The sequence below is a fragment of the Podarcis erhardii genome (genome assembly GCF_964252035.2).
Source record: "Podarcis erhardii genome assembly, chromosome: 6".
Taxonomy (NCBI): domain Eukaryota; kingdom Metazoa; phylum Chordata; class Lepidosauria; order Squamata; family Lacertidae; genus Podarcis; species Podarcis erhardii.
The window spans coordinates 49,381,163-49,399,939 of NC_138510.1; the positions used below are offsets into that span (position 1 = coordinate 49,381,163).

The following is an 18,777-nucleotide window of genomic DNA, read 5'->3' on the forward strand; positions in this document are numbered from 1 at the left end:
TATCTACTTGCACCCAGGGGTGCTTTCGAACTGCTAGGTGGGCAGGCGCTGGGACCGAGCAACGGTATATGACATGGTGGTGAATGACATAAAAATATCACAGTACAATATCATGGGTTTACAAATCAAAACACTCTTCCCAGTCTGAGTTGAGAGCAAATTTTGCAGCACTCTTCAAAATTTGTTCTATTGACTGGGGGGTGGGGAACCTGCAATGGGAAGAGCTGTTCTCTGGAGCAGGTTTAATATGAGTTTGCAGGCTTATGTGCAGTAATAAAGCCACTTTTAGGATTATGCGTATTTGCAGGTTTTATAAACTGTAATAAAAGCCATCCCCCAAACATTGCTTCCATGTCTGCCACCTCATTAAAAATAACACTAAATAAAGGGCTCCGGCCCTTTAAAAGGCTGAGCTCGACGCCGCTGCTGCTCCCTCCCTCCCTCCTCCGAGGTGACTGCTGGCAGTGTGGCTGCGAGAAAGGGAGCTCGACGGGAGAGGAGAGGACAGCGGACAGCATGACGATGATTTTGGGCTACTGGGACATCCGAGGGGTGAGTTCCTTGCGCGGAAAGGGAGGGAGAGCCGAAAAGGCGCCCCGCCCCGCCCCGTCCCGTCTGCCTGCTGAGTCTGGGGTTCCTGCCTCGCTTTGCAGAGCCTTCCGAGGCGCTCGCTGTTCCCACCGGGAGAGTCGCGCCTGCGGGTGCCCCTTTCGCAAATCGGCGCCGTCCAGGGGCCGCGGGCCCAGAGCCAGCCGATGTTTAAGCCCTGGCTGGAGAAACCTGGGCCATTGTGTGCCCTCGAGGACGAGTGGTTTCTAAGGCGAGGAGGAAGAAGTCCCTCGGGGACCTTTCCTGGAAGGAGCCCGGGTCCCTGATGGTCGCGCTGAGGAAGCGCGCTGCCGTCGAGGCGCTTTGCTGGAGATCCCCAGCGGATCCCTCGGGTCAGCGGCTGGGGAAAGGCAGACGGAGTACGCAGGGATGCTCCAGGTGTCTGCTTCTAACTACAGTGGTACCTCAGGTTACATACGCTTCAGGTTACATACGCTTCAGGTTACACACTCCGCTAACCTAGAAATAATGCTTCAGGTTAAGAACTTTGCTTCAGGATAAGAACAGAAATCGGGCTCTGGCGGTGCAGCGGCAGCAGGAGGCCACATTAGCTAAAGTGGTGCTTCAGGTTAAGAACAGTTTCAGGTTAAGAACAGACCTCCGGAATGAATTAAGTACTTAACCCGTGGTACCACTGTATATGGGAGATGACGGAGGGGCTCTACCCATTTGTAGAGCACAGAGCCCCCTTCCTTTGTTCGCCTTACACCTCACTCAGTGCCGGATTTACATATAAGCTAAACAAGCTATATCTTAGGGCCCCACTCTCTTGGGGGCCCCCCCAAAAATTTAAAGGGGACAAAATCTGGATGTACATTTCCAAAATATAAGATAAAAAACAAATAAAATAAAGCCTACATACAGCAACAGTATTTGATGTTGTGTAGGCTCCTATGATGTAGGTAATGGGCTCCGCCTGCTAGCCTGCTCCCTAAAATATCACTGGTTTGTTCATTTCTGTATATAGGATGCCTACATTCTGAATGCTACTAACATGAGTTTGACTGAACTGTGGGAGGCAGTGGATGACAGGAGTGCCTGGCGTGCTCTGGTCCATGGGGTCACAAAGAAGTCGGACACGACTAAAAGATTAAACAACAACAACACATTCTGCATGGACTGGTTGCATGGCAACCTGTGCAAATGGCTTTAGATACCTATTAGGTCCATAAATTACCATATAGCATATATTCAACACAAAAAACCAGCAACAATTTGTTGTTGACAAAGGGCAGGTGGACATATAAAGGGCCCCATTACCTTCAGGAGCTTAGGGCCTCATCAAACCTAAATCTGGTCCTGACCTTGCCAGGAGACAAATAACAGGCACAAGGCCACAGTTTTTAAACCTTGGGTGACAAGCTTCAGTTAATCAAAACAAGAAAAGAAAGCTTTTGATCTTGTTCCTATGCTTGAAAAAGTACACCCAGCCCCCAAACCTTGACAGTAGGCTCATTTCTGTCACCAAAAACTGTGGTTTCCTGTCATGTCTGATCACAGCCACTGACATGAAACAGGGGGTTCAGTAATGCCAGGGTGCTATTGGACAGGAACCTTCAGTTGTAAGCATCTGCTATTTTCATCTGTGAAATTTCAGAAGGATGCCAATATCCTTTGCCTTGGGCCATTGCTAGTCTGGAGCAGATGTAGTTTGCTGGCTTTTCTACCAATGGTGATTATTCTTCCACTATTCTTCCTGCAGCTCGCTGGTGCGATCCGACTCCTTCTGGAATACACAGGGACCCCATATGAGGACAAGCAGTATGCGTTTGGAGATGGTAAGGAGCTGACTCCAGAGGCGTTTCTAGCTGCATTATCAAAGTCTAGGGACAAACAAGCAGGAAGCTATAGCTACCTTCTTCCTGCCTTGCATGTGAGTTTCCCAGAGCCATTTGGCTGGTCACTGCTGGAAGCAAAATGACATTTGGTTTCCTGTCTTGGTAAGGCAGTTTTGCAGTCCCATTGATTAAACATTAGATGTGTCTAAGCTTTGTAGCTGTTAATTGACATAGCTGTTCACTGTTGCTTCTAAGGTATAAGTATTCTAAACATGGGAATTGCCTGTCTTAAAGGCATGGGTGAGCTGTTACTTAAAATGTTCCTTTTCCCTGTTGATTGCTTGATGTCAGAGACATGGCCGGCAAAGGGGGATCTGCAGAGGGGGAGGAAGAGGCAGAGGAAATGAGAAACTTGATTCTATCACACAACAAAAGTGAGATAAGCCTTCTCTGGAAGGCTGCCTGTAAGGTTTCCCAGCAGCACAGAGATGAAGGAGCAGGACGCAGGTGGTAAGAGGCAATTGGATTCAGTTCCAGAGGAGAATTGGCTGCACCTGAATTTCCAAGAAGTAGGAGGCGGAGCAAGCGATTAGAACAAAGCAAGGCCAGCAGGAAGCGGGGGCAGGTCTGGCTTATATCTGGCCTTGGGAAGGATTGCTGGAAGCCTGTTCTTGCTGATAAACCTCAACTAGTAAAACTGCCAGTGTTTTGTGTCTTTGTGTGAGAGAAGGGCTAACCTGACACCTAAATACAGTGGACCCTCTGAATACAAATTAAATTCATTCTGGGGGTCCGTCTGCAACCCCAAAAGTCCATAGGCAGAGGCGCCACTTCTGTGCACGCAGCAAAATCTGGAAGTATACACTTCTGGGTTTGCCAGGTTCGTAACCCGAAACTTACGTGCCCAGAGTGGTACTTAACTAGAGGTTCCACTGTATGTGTTTTAGGGGTGGGGGAGCTGAATCCAGCCTGTGGGTCAGGTTCAGACATTCTCTCAAAGGCCACTTCCACAATCATCTGATGACCCCATGCTGGCAGGTAAAGACTTTTCCTTTGCCCACACAGGGTAGCCAATCCCAACAGGGCTTGGTGTCAGTGCCAATCAGCTGATTGGGGCTTACAGAAAGCCTTCCTCGCTAAGGAACCACACTTAGGAGCACACTTCAAAGTCCCAATTGTTCCTTTACTTACCACATACTTACCTGCCCAACACCTAGTGTCACATAGGATGTCAAGTGTAGGGCAAGTGTGATTGGAAGAAATGGCTTCATGGGCCAATTTGGGACCTTTGCTGGGCCTAATCTGGCTTGTGGGGCAGATGTTAACCACCACAGATGTATGTGGAAGAGCGATGGTAATTGGCTTTTTAAAAAGAAGTCGCCAAAACAAGTTTTTGTTATGGCTGGACATTCTGATGTGCTTCTTGTGTGAAATCTGGAGTTCTTACATCAGATTGCTCAGCTATGATGCTTCTTCTAAAACACACTTTCCACCTGAAGCAGTAACAAGAGGGGGAATAGTTCTTTAATGCCATTGTGGCTCCCCCGCTCCAAAACAGAGGATTGTGGGGAAGGGCTGAAAGTGCCCTCATATCCTGTTCCACCTCCTGCCGCTTTGATACAGAGAACCTCTTTGAACCTTTGCTACTTATCACTGACCTTGCTCATAGTACAGAAACCATGTGCTTATCTCTTGACCAACAATGAATCCCTTCAGCAGTTAGGATTATTGTCAGTTGCTTTGGTTTTTTGCTTAGTGTCTTTGAATTATCTAGCTGTGGGAATTGTGGAAAGCAGAGAAAAAATATATCCAAGAACATTTGGAAATAGATGGAGCTTTTTTAAAGAAGTACGGTAACTTGTGGTTTTTATGTGACTTTCAAAAAAGAGTAGGATTAAATCCAATCCCAGCCCAGCTGCTGCCTCTGATCCTCAGTGGTGGACCAAAGGTTAGACAGCAGCCTGCAAATTCTGCTGGCCACTTAGTGTAAGCCTCCTGCTCAATCTGGTCAGACCTTCATCTGGCCAAAAAGGTGGTTACGTTCTCATGTAACAATGCACACTGAAGATCACTTAACAATGGCTTAGTGTTTCTGAGTATGCCTTCTGGCTTTCATACATGCCAAATGTCTTGGTGGACCTCAATGATTTTAAGGTTTGTGTGTGTGTTTTATGTAGGCCATGTAAAATGTTTAGTGATGGGAGTTGAAGTGGAACAGACAATCTCTTGTTGTGTCTACTTCTAGATGCAATTGCCTCTTTAAAAGTATGGGTTGTACTTTGGACAGTGGCCAATATGTTTCTGCAGCTAGAATGACCTTCCCCAATCTGGCACTCTGGTTGTGTTGGACTATGGCTCCCAGTTTGAGATTGCTAGGATTCATGCCTGATAACCCCCTTAGGAATGGAGCCAAAAACATAAGAGAAGCTGGAAATGAAGGGGAAAATAAGCCTGACTGGTATAGAAGTGAAAACAGACTTACCATGGACTTACTTTTCATACTTGTATTTACAGCTCCTGATTTTAACACAAGTCAGTGGACTAATGTGAAGGAGACGCTGGGCTTGGACTTCCCAAATGTATGTAGCAACTGTGGAAAACCCCAGCAACATATCATTGTGCATAGTGCATTGATGGGGATGGTGGGGTCATTCACCTGCTGCTCCCTCTTTGAGATGAGTGAGAGCAATCAGGCCAGAGTCCTGGGCTCTTTCTCATCTGGCTCTGCTGCACTGCTGCTTCAAGTACAGGTCACAGCTCAGTGGAAAATGACGACAGTTTGTGAGCAGAATCTAAAGCAGTGGATTGGCTGGAGGTTGAGATCTGCAGTGTATTCCTGGCTTCTTGCTGGAGCAAAGGCTGCCAGGAAGCCAGAGGCCAGGGCCTTTCAAGTGTGCCTGGGGGGGAGAAGCCAGGCCCTGTAAATTCTGCAATTAAACTCTCACGCACAACTCTCAAGTGCAGTGTTTCTCAACTGGTGGTGCAAAATTGCCACATCAATCCTTGAGTAGCCCTAAATAATTATACTAGAGCTGTGATGCAAAAACTAACACCTAACAGTGTGTTTTCTCCTGAAGCTATTTCAGTTTAGACATCCTTTCTGCTGGCATTGTTCATCCTATGTAAATGGGAAGTTTTCCAGCAAGGATGATGGAGCGATGAAATGATCTGGGTCTTCTGCACTGGCACCATTAACCTTTCCTATCCTTTCCTTAGCTCCCTTACCTAATTGATGGTGAGATGAAGATCACACAAAGCAACGCCATCATAAGATACATTGCACGCAAGCACAAGATATGTGAGTCTTTTTGGCAGTAGTGTTTCTTTGGATGCCAGCTTAAAATTAACCAGTTAACTGATTGATAATATTCTTGTCAAATAGTTGGTTAGAGGTACGCTCTTACCTTCTGTGTATGTTGTGTTTCTACAGGGGGTGAGAGTGAAGAAGAAATCATCAGGATGGATATGCTTGAAAACCAGCTCATGGATGTCAGAATGACCTTTGCAAGACTTTGCTACAGTCCAGATTTTGTGAGTCTGGTGGTTTGAATCCTCCTTCCAAGTTGGCAATCCAGCCAATGACCAGAATGATTTGGGGATCAATATGGAGTGAGTGGGTCAAAAAATAGCACTTATGTAAGTCTTAACAAATACTTTCTTTCTGCTCTTCGAGGGCTAGCAGAGGAACAAAAGATCTTTAGAGTTAGAGAGAAAGAGAGTCCTATAACTTGGGAGTCAGTCATTCAAGGTTTCACAAGAGTTGAACTGGAAATGAATCTGTGTATGTAATAATTCAAGAACTTCTGGTTGCAGGAAAAAGTGAAGCCTGAGTACCTGGAGCAGCTACCCGGGGAACTGAAGCTGCTCTCCCAGTTTTTGGGGGACAGGAAGTGGTTTACAGGAAAGAAGGTACAAGGGCTATGCCTAATTCCATAGAAACAAAGATGTCTCTCTAGTTTTATGGATCCATTTAAAATGTCTTCCTCTTTTGATTTCCTAGATCACCTATGTAGATTTCCTTGCATATGATGTATTGGAACGGCTCTGGATGTTTGAGCCAAAGTACTTTGATGAGTTCCCAAATCTGAAGGATTTCCTTGACCGCTTTGAGGTGAGATTTACTGTGTTGTATGCATGGATCTTCAGTAAGAATTGTTCTTTTATCCATAGCAGAAGAAATGTGATCCACCAACCAACTGAATATTGGCAGTTTCCCTTAATCTGTCCCTTTCTTTATACATCCTTATTCACAACCAGTCCACAGGGTAGGACTAAATGCCAGCCTCCTCCTCAGACCACACTCACTCTATGTGTTTAAAGTGCCATGATAGCACTTTAAAGAGTCATGGCTTCTTCCAAAGAATCCTGGGAGCTGTTTTTTGTTAAGGGTGCTTCCTGCAAGTTACTCCCTGGCTCTAAGAGCAACTGTCCACATTGGTTTAGCAATCAGTTCCCCTTCCCAGGTAACTCTGGGATTTCTGAACCGTATCTCTGTGAGCAGAAACTCTCAGCACACTTAATGGACTACCACTCCCAGAATTCTTTGGGCGATGCCATAACTCTTTAAAGGGGTATCATAGCACTTTGGATGTACAGCGTGAATGTGGCCTTAGTCTCAGTGCTGCCTTTGTGGAATTCACCAGGGAGAATAATGGTTACAAAACCAGAATTGGTTGACCGGGATCCCTCAGGATCCATTCCAAGTTTATGATTCTATGACTTCTATGGCTCTGTTTGCCATTGGCTCTGGATCTACCTAATGCTAGTCTCCTTTCATCCTTTCTTAGCTGTTCCACTTGGTGCCAGCCTCCACAGATTTACACATGTGACCCCCTACCTTATGGATATTAAATACTCTTTTTAAGGGGGGGGTAGAGACACTGTGTATATGCTATCACATAGGAGTTGTGCATTCTAACACTAGGGGTGGGTGTGTTTCTGCAGCGTTTTCCTGCAGAAAGGTGCTTCCCCTACCTCACCCCCTTCACACATCTACACACACAAGCTGTGTAGATGCCATACATGCTATGAGAGACTGGCAAAATTGCACAACAACAAAAATCTGCTTCTCCAGATAATGAGAAAGTATTTGCTGGGCTGTGTGTGTGGCAGAATCCACACAGAAACTCTGTCATGTTTTTCAAGCTATCTGCTGTTGCTGTATACCAGGCGTAGGAATCCTTTTTCAGCCAAGGCCCACATTCTGTTCTGCAAAAGCTTCTGGAGGCCACTGTCAGTGGTGAGGCAAAAGCAGCTGAGCAATTGCTGCAAATTTTATTTTCTTACCATAGGCTCATTTCTACATGTGCTCTGACACTCAACTCTATCCTCCATCTAAGGAAATGAGAGGCATTCTCAGAGTTCAGGGACACATTATAGCCAGGCAAAAACACACAAGAAGAGTGCAAGCATGTCCTGAGTGGAAAGCAGTTTGGGTCCTAGACAACTGTTTTCAGGTTTCCTCCAGAGTTGGGTTTAGACTCTTGCTATGTGTGATGCTGTTGCTGTTTAATGACTCTCTCTTGCAGGCTTTGGAGAAGATTTCTGCCTACATGAAATCTGGCCGTTACCTGAAGACTCCCATTTTCTTGAAAAATGCCAAGTGGGGCGATAAAAAATAGTAGAGGAGAATGTGGACCTTAAAGCTTCTGTAGATGAGTGTTGGCATCAGGGATGGCCTCTGAATGATTCACTATCCCTTCGTGCCTTTAAACATGTATGTTATGTTGTGTTAATGTTGTCATTGTGACTCTTAATTAATGTTGTTATTGTGATAAAAAAAGGATACTGAAACAATTGTCCTGGCTTCTTATTCCAAGAGCTCACAGGGCACAAAACAACCTGACTGTGGGAGAGGGGGGAGGAGGAGGAGGAGAAGGAGGAGGATGATAAGGAATTGTTGTCCCTTGCAACATTGCCCAGTGCAACTGATGCCCTTGTGCCAATGCTTCTCAGCCAGATACACTGGCAGGACACATGGTGGTATAAAGCCACAGGTTTTGTTTGTATGATTGGGAAGTGCTAGCCTGCCTCTCCTCCCAATTAAGGCCTTTCTACATGATCCATAAAAGCATGCCTAAGTATCTCAGAATACTTAGAATTAGCCAAATTGACAGACATAAGACAAAAACCAAAAAGTGAAGTAAAAAAAAGAATGGGAGTGCCTAAATGAATACCTCAAAAGTCAAGGTTCGAGGGCAGAAATCTGGCTGAGTCTGGAATAACCTTGTGAAGTGAAAGGATATGAAAGAAGGATTTATATCTAGATGTTAGGATAGAGATGATAAAGAAAACAGGAAAACAGGAAGACAAAATGAGAGATAAATGAGGTGCTGTGGGATTGGTGGAAGTCAATGTCTTGATGTTGTTGTTTTAGTGTTTATAATATTAACTTGTAAGATGTGGATTTGGTTTTTTTGCTTATTTGTTGTTTTTTAGTTTTTGAATGTTGATTTTTGTGTGTTGTGTATTGTTATTTTTTGATATCTTTCGTGTTGTTGTTGTTGTGTGGAAATACTAATAAAATTTATTTTAAAAATAATAATAAAAAAAAAGCCTGCCTAAGTAGGTTGTTTTTTTTAGTTCTTTCCGTAATCTTTCAACAGTTAACTTTTCAATAAAGGTGTGTAGTAGAAGAGATGAGACACTGCAATGTGTGTGTGAATTGTTGGAATAGACAGTAGCTTTCAATTAATAATCAAATAATTTATACCCTGCACATCTGGCGGGGTTTCCCCAGCCACTCTGGGCAGCTCCCAACAGAATATTAAAAACACGATAAAAGACCAAACACTAAAAACTTCCCTAAACAGGGCTGCTTTCAGATGTCTTCTAAAAGTCAGATTGTTGCTTATTTATTTGACATCTGATGAAAGGGCGTTCCACAAGGTGGGCGCCACTACCGAGAAGGCCCTCTGTCTAATACTGTATTGCAGAGAAAAAAGCCGCTTAAGGGGTTAATTGCCTGAGGCACTTTTTCAAACTTGTAAGTTTGTTCAAAGTCCTCTCTCCAAAACCTGACTTCAGCCTGCAGCGCCTGGCTGCTCTCCAGCTTCTCTCTCCCAGGAGATGCCTGTATCCAGTGGCGTAGCGTGGGTTGTCAGCACCCGGGGCAAAGCAAGTAATTTGCGCCCCCTAACCCGTGGATTTGCGCCCCCTAACCCGTGGATTTGCCCTAACCCCAGATGTTGCGCCCGGTGCGGCCGGCCCCCCCTGCACCCCCCACGCTACGCCACTGCCTGTATCAACTTGGACTGTAGTCTTATGCCCAATTAAGTAATAAGTAAGTGGGCATTAGGCTGCAGTCGAAGTTGTTATTGGGGATTGAACTCGGTGGGATTTACTTCTTAGCAGACATGGACAGGGCTGAGTGGTTAAGAAATTTCCAAAAGCTTCACGAATGCCTGCTCACTTGACCGTGTTTTGTTTTGTTTTGTTTTGTTTTGTTTTGTTTTGTTTTGTTTTGTTTTGTTTTGTTTTGTTTTGTTTTGTTTTGTTTTGTTTTGTTTTGTTTTGTTTTGTTTTGTTTTGTTTTGTTTTTAAACGCCCTTTCCTCGCAACAGAAAGATCACATTGCAACTTTATTATATAAAGTTTCACAAAACTTAACATGAATAGTATAAGAAGGTGGTGTAGGACGTGAAAAACACGACGCTACAATAACATCGGGTTAGAAGAAAGCAAAACACTTTCCCACCCCCGTCCTTTTTCGGTGCTAATTGGGACTGACCCCAATGGGAAAGTGCTGTTCTCCGGGGCAGGTTTAATGTGCAACCAAGCCAGTTTTAGGATTATGTGTATTTGAAGTTTTCATAAACTCTGTAATAAAAAGCCGTTCCCCAAACGTTGCTTCCACGCCCCGCCCACCTAATTAAAAATAAGATTAATCGGCTCTGGCCCTTTAAAGAGCTGAACTCGACGCGCCTCGGCGGCTGCTTCTCGAGTCCCTCCTCCAAGGTGGCTGCTGGCAGTGAGGCTGAGAGAAAGAGAACTCGACAGGCAACATGACGATGATTTTGGGCTACTGGGACATCCGAGGGGTGAGTTCCTTGTGCAGAAAGCAAAGAAGAGGTCTCCCCCCTCCGCCTGCTGAGTCTGCTCTGCAGAGCCTTCCCAGGCCCTCCTTGCTCCCGCGGGGGGGAGTCGCGCCCATGGGTCGCCCCTGCGTAAGTCGGCGCCGTCCAGGGGCGCCGGACCAGCCGCTGCTTACGCCCTCCCAACCGCGGGGGGCCTTTGGGTGCGCTCTTGGTCCCGTGGCTTCTAAGGCGAGGAGGGAGAAGTTCCCCAGAGGAGCTCGAGCCACCGTCCCGCCCCCACCAGCCCCCGGGCCTTGGGAAGCTGCGCTGCCGTCGAGGGGCTGCGCTGGAGGCCCCCAGCTGATCTCCCGGGGCAGCGGCCGGGGAAAGGCGGACGGAGCTCGGCGGAGACCTTTTGTCTGGCTGCTCCACGTGTCTGCTGCCCCCTGCAAAAGGCCGGCAGGTCCTGCGAGACGGTTTGAGGCGCACCCCCCCCCCACGGGCCTTCGCCTCGCCTCGTTTTTCGCGCGAGCGGAGCTCGACGGGGCGCCCGCGGCGGAGGCTCGTTGGACGAGCGGTTCCCACCGGCCGAGCTCTGCTTCGTCCACGCCTACCTTGCCTTCTTGTTGTGCTGTTAGGGCTCTACAGCCCTGTGCACGTGGAAAGTGGGGGGCCATCGATAGCCATTAGCCACGAGGGAGGAATTCTGCTGAATAACAGTTGCAGAAAATCACGGGTGGGTGGGGGATGGAGAAGGCCCAGGGGCTCACATCCCGCTTGCGGGTTTCCCACAGGCATCTAGGGGTCCACTAGTACAAATTACATTCATTTCCCTTCTGACACAGGCTCTCGGTTCTCACTGGGGTCAAACTCTCAGTTTACCCCCAAATGCCTCACCAGGAGAAGAGTTCCTGGAAGCAGCGGACTTCAAGTCTCCCTCTAGACTAGCTTTTTATGGTTAGGCCTAAGGCGGATGGTACTTGCTGGGGTGCCCACAGCTGTGTCCCCTTCAGCTGCATTCCGCATTCCTATTTCCAGGTATAACAGGTTTGTTGAGTTTTCCAGGGGGGCCGGGGGATGAGGAAAGCCCCCCCCCCACTTCCCGCACAGCTCTTTCTTCACCCTCTGCCCTCTCGTCCTCCATCTTAGATGCTGACTGCTGCTGCGATACCTTTTTATTCTTCTTTCCTTTTTTCCAGCTTGCCCACAGCATCCGCTTACTACTAGCGTACACAGACACCCCCTTTGAAGATAAGTTTTACAGCTGTGGAGAAGGTGTGTATTGCTAAGCTTAGAACCTACCAAGCTCCTCTTAGTCAGAGTACTAAACACTTTTTAAAAGTTGCTGCTTTATTAATAGTTTCCTGGTGGGGCAGAGGCAGTTTGCCTTTGGGCATTCTGAACAAGAGTTGGTAGGGAAAGTGTTTCGCTTGTGCTTATGTCAGCCAGTTATTTGAAATGCCCAAAGTTGCATTTTTGCAACTATGTTAAACTTAAGTACTACAATCTGAAGGTATGTCAAGTTGCTGGAAGGCTCTCTGTGTGTGTGTTGATGAAGGGCTTGTAACACTCATGCAACTGTTGAAGGGAAAGATAATACAGTATTTAATATATCAGTTTGCTTATTGTTATGTAATTGTTACATAATGTTTATATATGTCGCATTACACACCACCATATATTTCTAAATGGCTACCAGATGTTGTTTGGAGGAATATTTCTAGAACTGTGTGTGTGATGACTCTGTTCAAGAGTAAAAAAGGGGCAGAATTAATCTAACTAAATCTTGGCTCTCCCACACCCAAGTGTGGATATGTAAGTTTGGTTTCTGCGGTCTGTACTTGCCCTAATAAGCAACAGAAAACTAAATGATTCAAATTCCCACTTATTGCCACAACATTTGAATCACCTTGGTGTGTAGAATGGAGGCGCATACCATGAATGCAAAGGTGTATTAGAAGCTGCTGTTACCAAACTGTCACAATGAGCTTTTCAGGGTGATTGTGAAAGTAGGTTTTATCTTGAGTGCTATATTGCTAGCTCACTCTGGTGTCTTTAGCTTAATCCTTTGCATTTGTGTGTGTTTGCACATGAGAGAGTGACAGAGAGCATAGGGAGAGTATAACTGCAGGGACAGTACCTCTTAAGTGGCTTTTTCTCTGCAAGCTTCTCTTAATTTAAGGATGGATGAATATTCCAACAGTAGCTTTGCAAAGTATGGGAGTATGCAACCACCAAGGACATATTTAGAAATGATTTTGGTACCCCAAATCTTTTGGGTACATGCCCTCTTTGTGTTTGTTTCAGAATTAAGATGTGCTCATGCACAAGAGTGCAGTCTATGCACCACTCAGTTGGTCCACATTTGCTGATTGTCTTAGTGGATGGTGATGAGGGATATTTTGGTTTTGCACAGCTGGTGGGAAGTGGACAATGGGAAAAAAGGCAATGGCCCTTTCCAGAGTCACTTCTTGAATCTGCTTGATTTCCTACAAAGAAGCTGAGGATGTGGCCAGATGTCACTGCCTCCAAGTTTAGAGTTTGCCCTCTGTTGTAACACAGTTAACAGTTAACAGCCGTGCCAGCCAGGTAACTGACTTACTTGAGTTCTATTTAGAACTCATATAACCCCTTTTTAAGCCAGCAGCAGCAGCCAGTTTGTTTCCAGGTCCAGTTCAAAGTGCCCAAATTAGTGTTTAAAACCTGGAATGACTTAGGCCACATTCCTTGTGTTAATTGGGAATGTTCAAGGAGGAGGAGGGAGAAGTTTTCCTAACTGTAAAATACTAGACATTTGAGTGCTGGGAGATGGAGATCTTATAGCAGAAGCACCATCTTGAGGCAGATGTCTGCATTTGAAAACGTGTAACAGCAAGAACTGATTGTGCTTATAAACCCTGGTTGTCCAGAAAAGCCTTGAGCACAATGGAGGCTTTGTCTTATAATCCACATAGCTCAGAACTTGCTGTTTTCCTCTTAACTGCATCTTCATTTTGCTAAGCGATTTCTTGAAATCTTCAGAATGTCCCCACGGTTTCTTAGGATCTAGAAAGAAAATATAAAACCAAGCCAGAGAACTGCTCCATGTAACTTTCAGAGAGACTCCTCTGAATGGATCCTAGCAAGATGGACAAGTAAAGTGTGGGAAAGCAATTCAGAATGCTTGCCTGAACTTGTGCCCTTGACTTGAACAGGGCTTGCTATAACTCAGCAAGGCCCAGATCTATCAGCCTCTGTAGAAAAATATCCCTCAGATTGCTCTCACCAAGCTAACTCAGAATTAAATCTTGCTGAATTGTCATTGGACTTTGTCCTAAGCACCTTCCTTGGGATTGCAACCTTAGCCACAAATTCACGGTGTGTGTGTGTGCATGCGCACATGCGTGCATGGCATTTCTTAAACGTTGATTCCCTTGCCTGTGTGAAGGAGAGTGACTGAGCAAATTTTATGTGCAGGAAGTGAAAATGCTCTCTCTCTCTTCCAGCCCCCGACTATGACAAGAGCCAATGGTTCAATGAGAAGGAGAAGTTGGGCCTGGACTTCCCTAATGTAGGTCACTGTCTTTTTCTATCATATGACAGGTGGGAAGAAGAATGTGCCTGGGTTATCCAGAAGTTCCGGAGATTTGGTGGGGGAATGTGCCTTTCTTCCTTGTGGTACTCCTCTGTGGGGCCTTGGGTTGGGAAGCAATGGTTGAGGAATGAGTGTGAGTAGAGTGAAGGGGGGCGATTAATGGTGGAAGCACAAAGTTTCAAGCTGATTTGTCTTGAAGCTGATCATTCTTTGCTTACTTTCCAGCTTCCTTACCTAATTGATGGCAAGACCAAGCTAACGCAGAGTAATGCCATTCTCCGGTACATTGCGCGCAAACATAAGCTCTGTGAGTAGAACTGAGTTCTTTGGGGGACCTGGGCTGGCTGATTGGGATCGACTTCTTTCTGTCTGTCTGGGATTTCTCATTGCTGTGTGTTGTCTCCAGGTGGAGAAACAGAGGAGGAGATTGTCAGAGTGGATATGCTGGAGAATCAGGTGATGGATTTCCGCATGAGCCTTGTGATGGTCGTGTACAACCCTGATTTTGTGAGTTCCCCTGCCTCTGTTGTTCACAGCTGCTGTTGTATTGTGGGGCTGGCGGGATATTATAGGACAGGGGTTGTGCCTGCAGATGCCCTAATGCTTGCAAAAGCCCTCACTGGTGCTGCCTCAGACTCTGAGCTTCCTTCCTTTTCTTTTCTTTTTTAAAGTAAGTATCTAGCCCTCCTAGACAGGGCAAAATGTGCAGGTACTTTCTAAGCAATTTCTGTGAAATTATTACTATTGATTAAATTTATATACCACTCTTCATCTGAAGATCTTGGGGAGATGCACAAGATAAAAATGCAGGATAAAAGCACAAAATAGTTTAAACATAAACAACAATAACTCCCCATCCCACAAACACAATTAAAAGGCTGTAGAATCTTAGCCAAAGGCCTGGTTGAAGAGGAACATTTTCACCTGCTGCCTAAAAATATATAATGAAGGTGCCAGGCAAGCCTCCCTGGGGAGAGCATTCCACAAACGGGAAGCCACTGCAGGAAAAGCCCATTCTTGCAATGTTACCCTCTGGATCTCTCAAGGAGGCACAAGAAGAAGGGCCTCAGATGATGACCAGGTTCTGGGTTGGTTTATATGGGGAGAGGCAGTCCTTCAGGTATTGCAGTCCTGAGAGTGAGTGTGGTGTGATGACCTTGTATATTTTTCTGGTGCTGGGTAGTGCTCCTTGTTGTTATTAGACAGCCTCAGTGTATCTCCCTGTGTAAAATTAATATTGTGTGATCCCACAATTGGGACTGGCAGGAGATAGCTCATTTCCATTGAAAGCTTAAGCTTGTTGCAGGTGGCTGCCTCTAATTTTGTGTTATGCCATTCCCCCATTGCAGCCATTTTGTGACTGGTATTCCCAGCACTCTCTCAAAATTCAAAATGTGCCCACTGTTCCAAAAAGGTGATTGGCCCCTGTTATAGGCTGTCTCCAAAAGGAGAGTGAGTCACACTGTATAGAGTGAGCAATGTTTCTTTCACCGAAGTATGTGACTTTTTAAGATCTCGAACTGTTTTTGGACTACAGCTCCCATGTTGCCTAGCTAATAGGACCCCAGTGGTCAGGGATGATGGCAATTGTAGTCTTCAACAGTTGGAGACCCAAGTTTGGGAAACACTGGTCTAGAACATATTTCTAGAAACCTTGCTAGAGATGGGACGTGTGTGCAGGTGCGTGCATTTGTGTGGGATTCACACTTCACAAGCATTTTCTGCAGGAAACACCAAGGTACACAAAGCAACAGTGTTTGCTGCGTAAATGTGAATCTGCTCACAGAACAGCGTGTTTAAATTTCTCCCGTTGGTGTTATGGCGATTGATAGAATTTGGCTTGAGGAAAGTGAAAAAAATCTCCATAAGCCGGCTCTTCTAGGTCATGCCTAATAACTTCTTGTTTTCCTGACATATTACTCCTTGAAGGCAAGATGCCATCCTGCCTTGTTCACTGATAATTCTTGCACTAACAACATCAAATTCATAGGTTGTTGGCTGGAGGGGAGTTATGCTGAACTTTACCTGAGAACACGGATCCAATCTTCCTCCTTCCCCTTTGCTTGTTTTGCAGGAGAAACTAAAACCTGGGTACTTGGAGCAACTGCCAGGAAAGCTGAAACTGTTCTCAAAGTTCCTAGGGGACAGAAAGTGGTTTGCTGGGGACAAGGTATGTGCATGTCCACCTAGAGGCATCTGAAGGCAGGCTTGCTCCCTTTGGTGTCTCACTTTTGAGTCTCTTTCCAGATCACCTTTGTTGACTTCCTCATGTATGATGTCCTCGACCAAAACCGCATGTTTGAACCCAAGTGCCTTGATCAGTTCAAGAACCTTCAGGATTTTGTCTCCCGTTTTGAGGTTAGTGCTGTCTTCCCAAAACATGCTTGCTTGCAGGTCTTTGCCGCATCTTGTGACTTGGCTCATTAGCTTCTGGCAAGAAGCCACAAACTGATTGACTACAAAGTTCCAAACTGGCTAGAGCAACTGTCCAAGTTAGCACAAACAGGAATTTGCAAGAAACATTTGTCTGTTTCCTTTTTTGCACATAAAGGCCAGGGTTCTGAAACGTGCTTTGCTTCAGAGGGAGATGGTGGCAATTTCCCATTCATCCATCATTTCATATGTTCCTAGATGTGACTGGTAGCAAGGCAGTGGGTGTTAGCAATTAATTGACTCTGCTGAAGGGTCTTGACTGACATCTTTGTGGGCTATGAGAGAGAAGGAGGTTTTGTTTGTGTTCTTGCCCATCCCGTGTGCTGTTGCAGATACAGTAGGAGCTCCTTCCTTCATGAAGTCATGGATTGCTCCAGAAGCCTCCTGGAGTCTCTTATTTTCTACCAGATGGCTTAGCTCAGAGATTCAGATGCTTCCTGGTCAAATTGTTTGTGAGTGGAGTTCCTCAGCACTGGCACAGCAACACAGCTGGGTTATGTTGAGCTCAGTAGGTGAACACTTTGGCTGCTGTTGTTTTACACATGCAGCTTTTGAAATGCACAGGGGGTCATTTCTCAGTGTTTTTGTACATAGCGGTTTGCGGTTGTACACACCTTTGCACCATAGCATTGTGTCAAGGGGCAGCTGCTATCGGTGTTGTCTGTACACACAGTTGGACCTGTCTTCAAACTACTGTGCAATGTATTTCTCTATTCTCCTCCCCTCAACTAGAAGAGACAAATATATTCTGCTTCCTATTTTGCCAATCTCCTTTAGAGATGAGATAAACACGTTGAAGGAGAATGGCATGCACCTACAGTATCAGTAGGCCACAAGTAGAATGTGCTTGAGAAGTGCATTCTCGGCACAAAGCTGGTTATAACCATCCCAGCAGAATGTGCATTAGATTGTCAAACAATGTAGGACAGGGACAACATGGGGATTATATTGTATGTAAATATTATTATTTACAGTGGTACCTCAGGTTACATACGCTTCAGGTTACACACTCCCCTCAGCCAGAAATAGTGCTTCAGGTTAAGAACTTTGCTTCAGGATAAGAACAGAAATCAGGCTCTGGCGGCGCGGTGGCAGCAGGAGGCCCCATTAGCTAAAGTGGTGCTTCAGGTTAAGAACAGTTTCAGGTTAAGAACGGACCTCCAGAATGAATTAAGTACTTAACCCGAGGTACCACTGTATTAATTATACCCTGCCCATCTGGCTGGGTTTTCCCAGCCCCTCTGGGTGGCTCACAGCACATATCAGAACATACTAAAACATTAAAAACTTTCCTAAACAAGGCTACCTTCTGATGCCTTTTAAAAGTCAGATAGCTGTTTATTTCTTTGACATCTGAAGGGAGGGTGTTCCACTGGGAGAGTGCCACTACCGAAACAGCCCTATGCCTGGTTCCCAGTAACTCTGCTGCTCATAGGGAGGTAACCGCCAGAAGGCCATCAGAGCTGGATCTCTGTGTCCGGGCTGACTGATGATACCTGAAGGAGTGGGCTCCTTCAGGTATACTGAAATGAGGCTGTTTGGGGCTTTAAAGGTCAGCACCAACACTTTGAATTGTGCTCGGAAACGTACTGGGAGCCAATGTAGATCCACATGGTGGATTCCACTACCGAGAAGGCCCTCTGCCTGGTTTTCTGTAACTTGGCTTCTCACAGTAAAGGAACCGCCAGAAGGCCCTTGGTGCTGGACCTCAGTGTCCAGAATGATGGGGGTGGAGATGCTCCTTCAGGTATACTGGAACGAGGCCATTTAGGGCTCTAAAGGTCAGCACCAACACTTTGAATCGTGCTCGGAAACGTACTGGGAGCCAATGTAGATCTTTCAAGACCGGTGTTATGTGGTCTCGGCGGCCGCTCCCAGTCACCAGTCTAGCTGCCGCATTCTGGATCCGTTGTAGTTTCCAGGTCACCTTCAAAGGTAGCCCCACATAGAGTGTGTTGCAGTAGTCCAAGCAGGAGATAACCAGAGCATGCACCACTATGGCGAGACAGTCCATGGGCAGATAGGATCTCAGCCGGTGTACCAAATGGAGCTAGTAGACAGCTGCCCTGGACAGCTATGAGTCCAAAATGACAGTGTCCCCCAAAGATGCCTACATTCAGCATTAAATGCACATTAAACACACATTACCACACAGGTGTACACACTTAAAATATGTTGTTAAAGACCATGCTGCCATGAGCCATGTAATTTTTGCATATGGTGGCTGAATGTGAGTACAACTGGGAACTAAGGTAAGCCAACCAACCATGAAGAATTGTGTGGTAGCCAATGCTATTTCTACCCAGACTAGACCCACTGAAGTTAGTGCACATGACTGACTTGGGCTTATTAAATTCAGTGGGTCATC

The 18,777-nt window shown here is 45.9% G+C and overlaps 2 protein-coding genes and 1 long non-coding RNA gene across 3 annotated transcripts in view; 2 read left to right on the top strand and 1 right to left on the bottom strand.

The window, feature by feature from the left end:
* The window catches only part of LOC309344249 (uncharacterized protein), a 28,812-nt gene that overhangs the window by 9,509 nt on the left and 526 nt on the right, over positions 1–18,777 (top strand). Inside the window, exons 9-15 of the mRNA XM_081866497.1 lie at positions 10,370–10,426; positions 11,602–11,677; positions 13,888–13,952; positions 14,202–14,283; positions 14,383–14,483; positions 16,051–16,146; positions 16,224–16,334. Coding sequence (XP_081722623.1) covers positions 10,370–10,426; positions 11,602–11,677; positions 13,888–13,952; positions 14,202–14,283; positions 14,383–14,483; positions 16,051–16,146; positions 16,224–16,334 — 588 coding nt within the window. The remainder of the gene's footprint in view (positions 1–10,369; positions 10,427–11,601; positions 11,678–13,887; positions 13,953–14,201; positions 14,284–14,382; positions 14,484–16,050; positions 16,147–16,223; positions 16,335–18,777) is intronic.
* GSTM2 (glutathione S-transferase mu 2) lies at positions 415–8,112 on the top strand. Its single transcript, XM_081866430.1, has 8 exons — positions 415–552; positions 2,312–2,387; positions 4,902–4,966; positions 5,604–5,685; positions 5,818–5,918; positions 6,201–6,296; positions 6,388–6,498; positions 7,916–8,112. Exons 1-8 carry the CDS (start codon positions 517–519, stop codon positions 8,006–8,008), a joined length of 660 nt encoding a protein of 219 aa, XP_081722556.1. The 5' UTR covers positions 415–516; the 3' UTR covers positions 8,009–8,112.
* LOC309344181 lies at positions 8,738–9,815 on the bottom strand. Its single transcript, XR_014157644.1, has 2 exons — positions 9,626–9,815; positions 8,738–9,459 (listed from the first exon to the last, which is right to left on the bottom strand). It is a non-coding gene; the product is annotated as an uncharacterized lncRNA (long non-coding RNA).

Coding starts and splice junctions, on each gene's coding strand:
- GSTM2 (XM_081866430.1), top strand. CDS start 517: ATGACGATGATTTTGGGCTACTGGGACATCCGAGGG. Junction 5,686..5,817: donor TGCACGCAAGCACAAGATAT/GTGAGTCTTTTT, acceptor GTGTTTCTACAG/GGGGTGAGAGTGAAGAAGAA. Junction 5,919..6,200: donor TTTGCTACAGTCCAGATTTT/GTGAGTCTGGTG, acceptor TTCTGGTTGCAG/GAAAAAGTGAAGCCTGAGTA.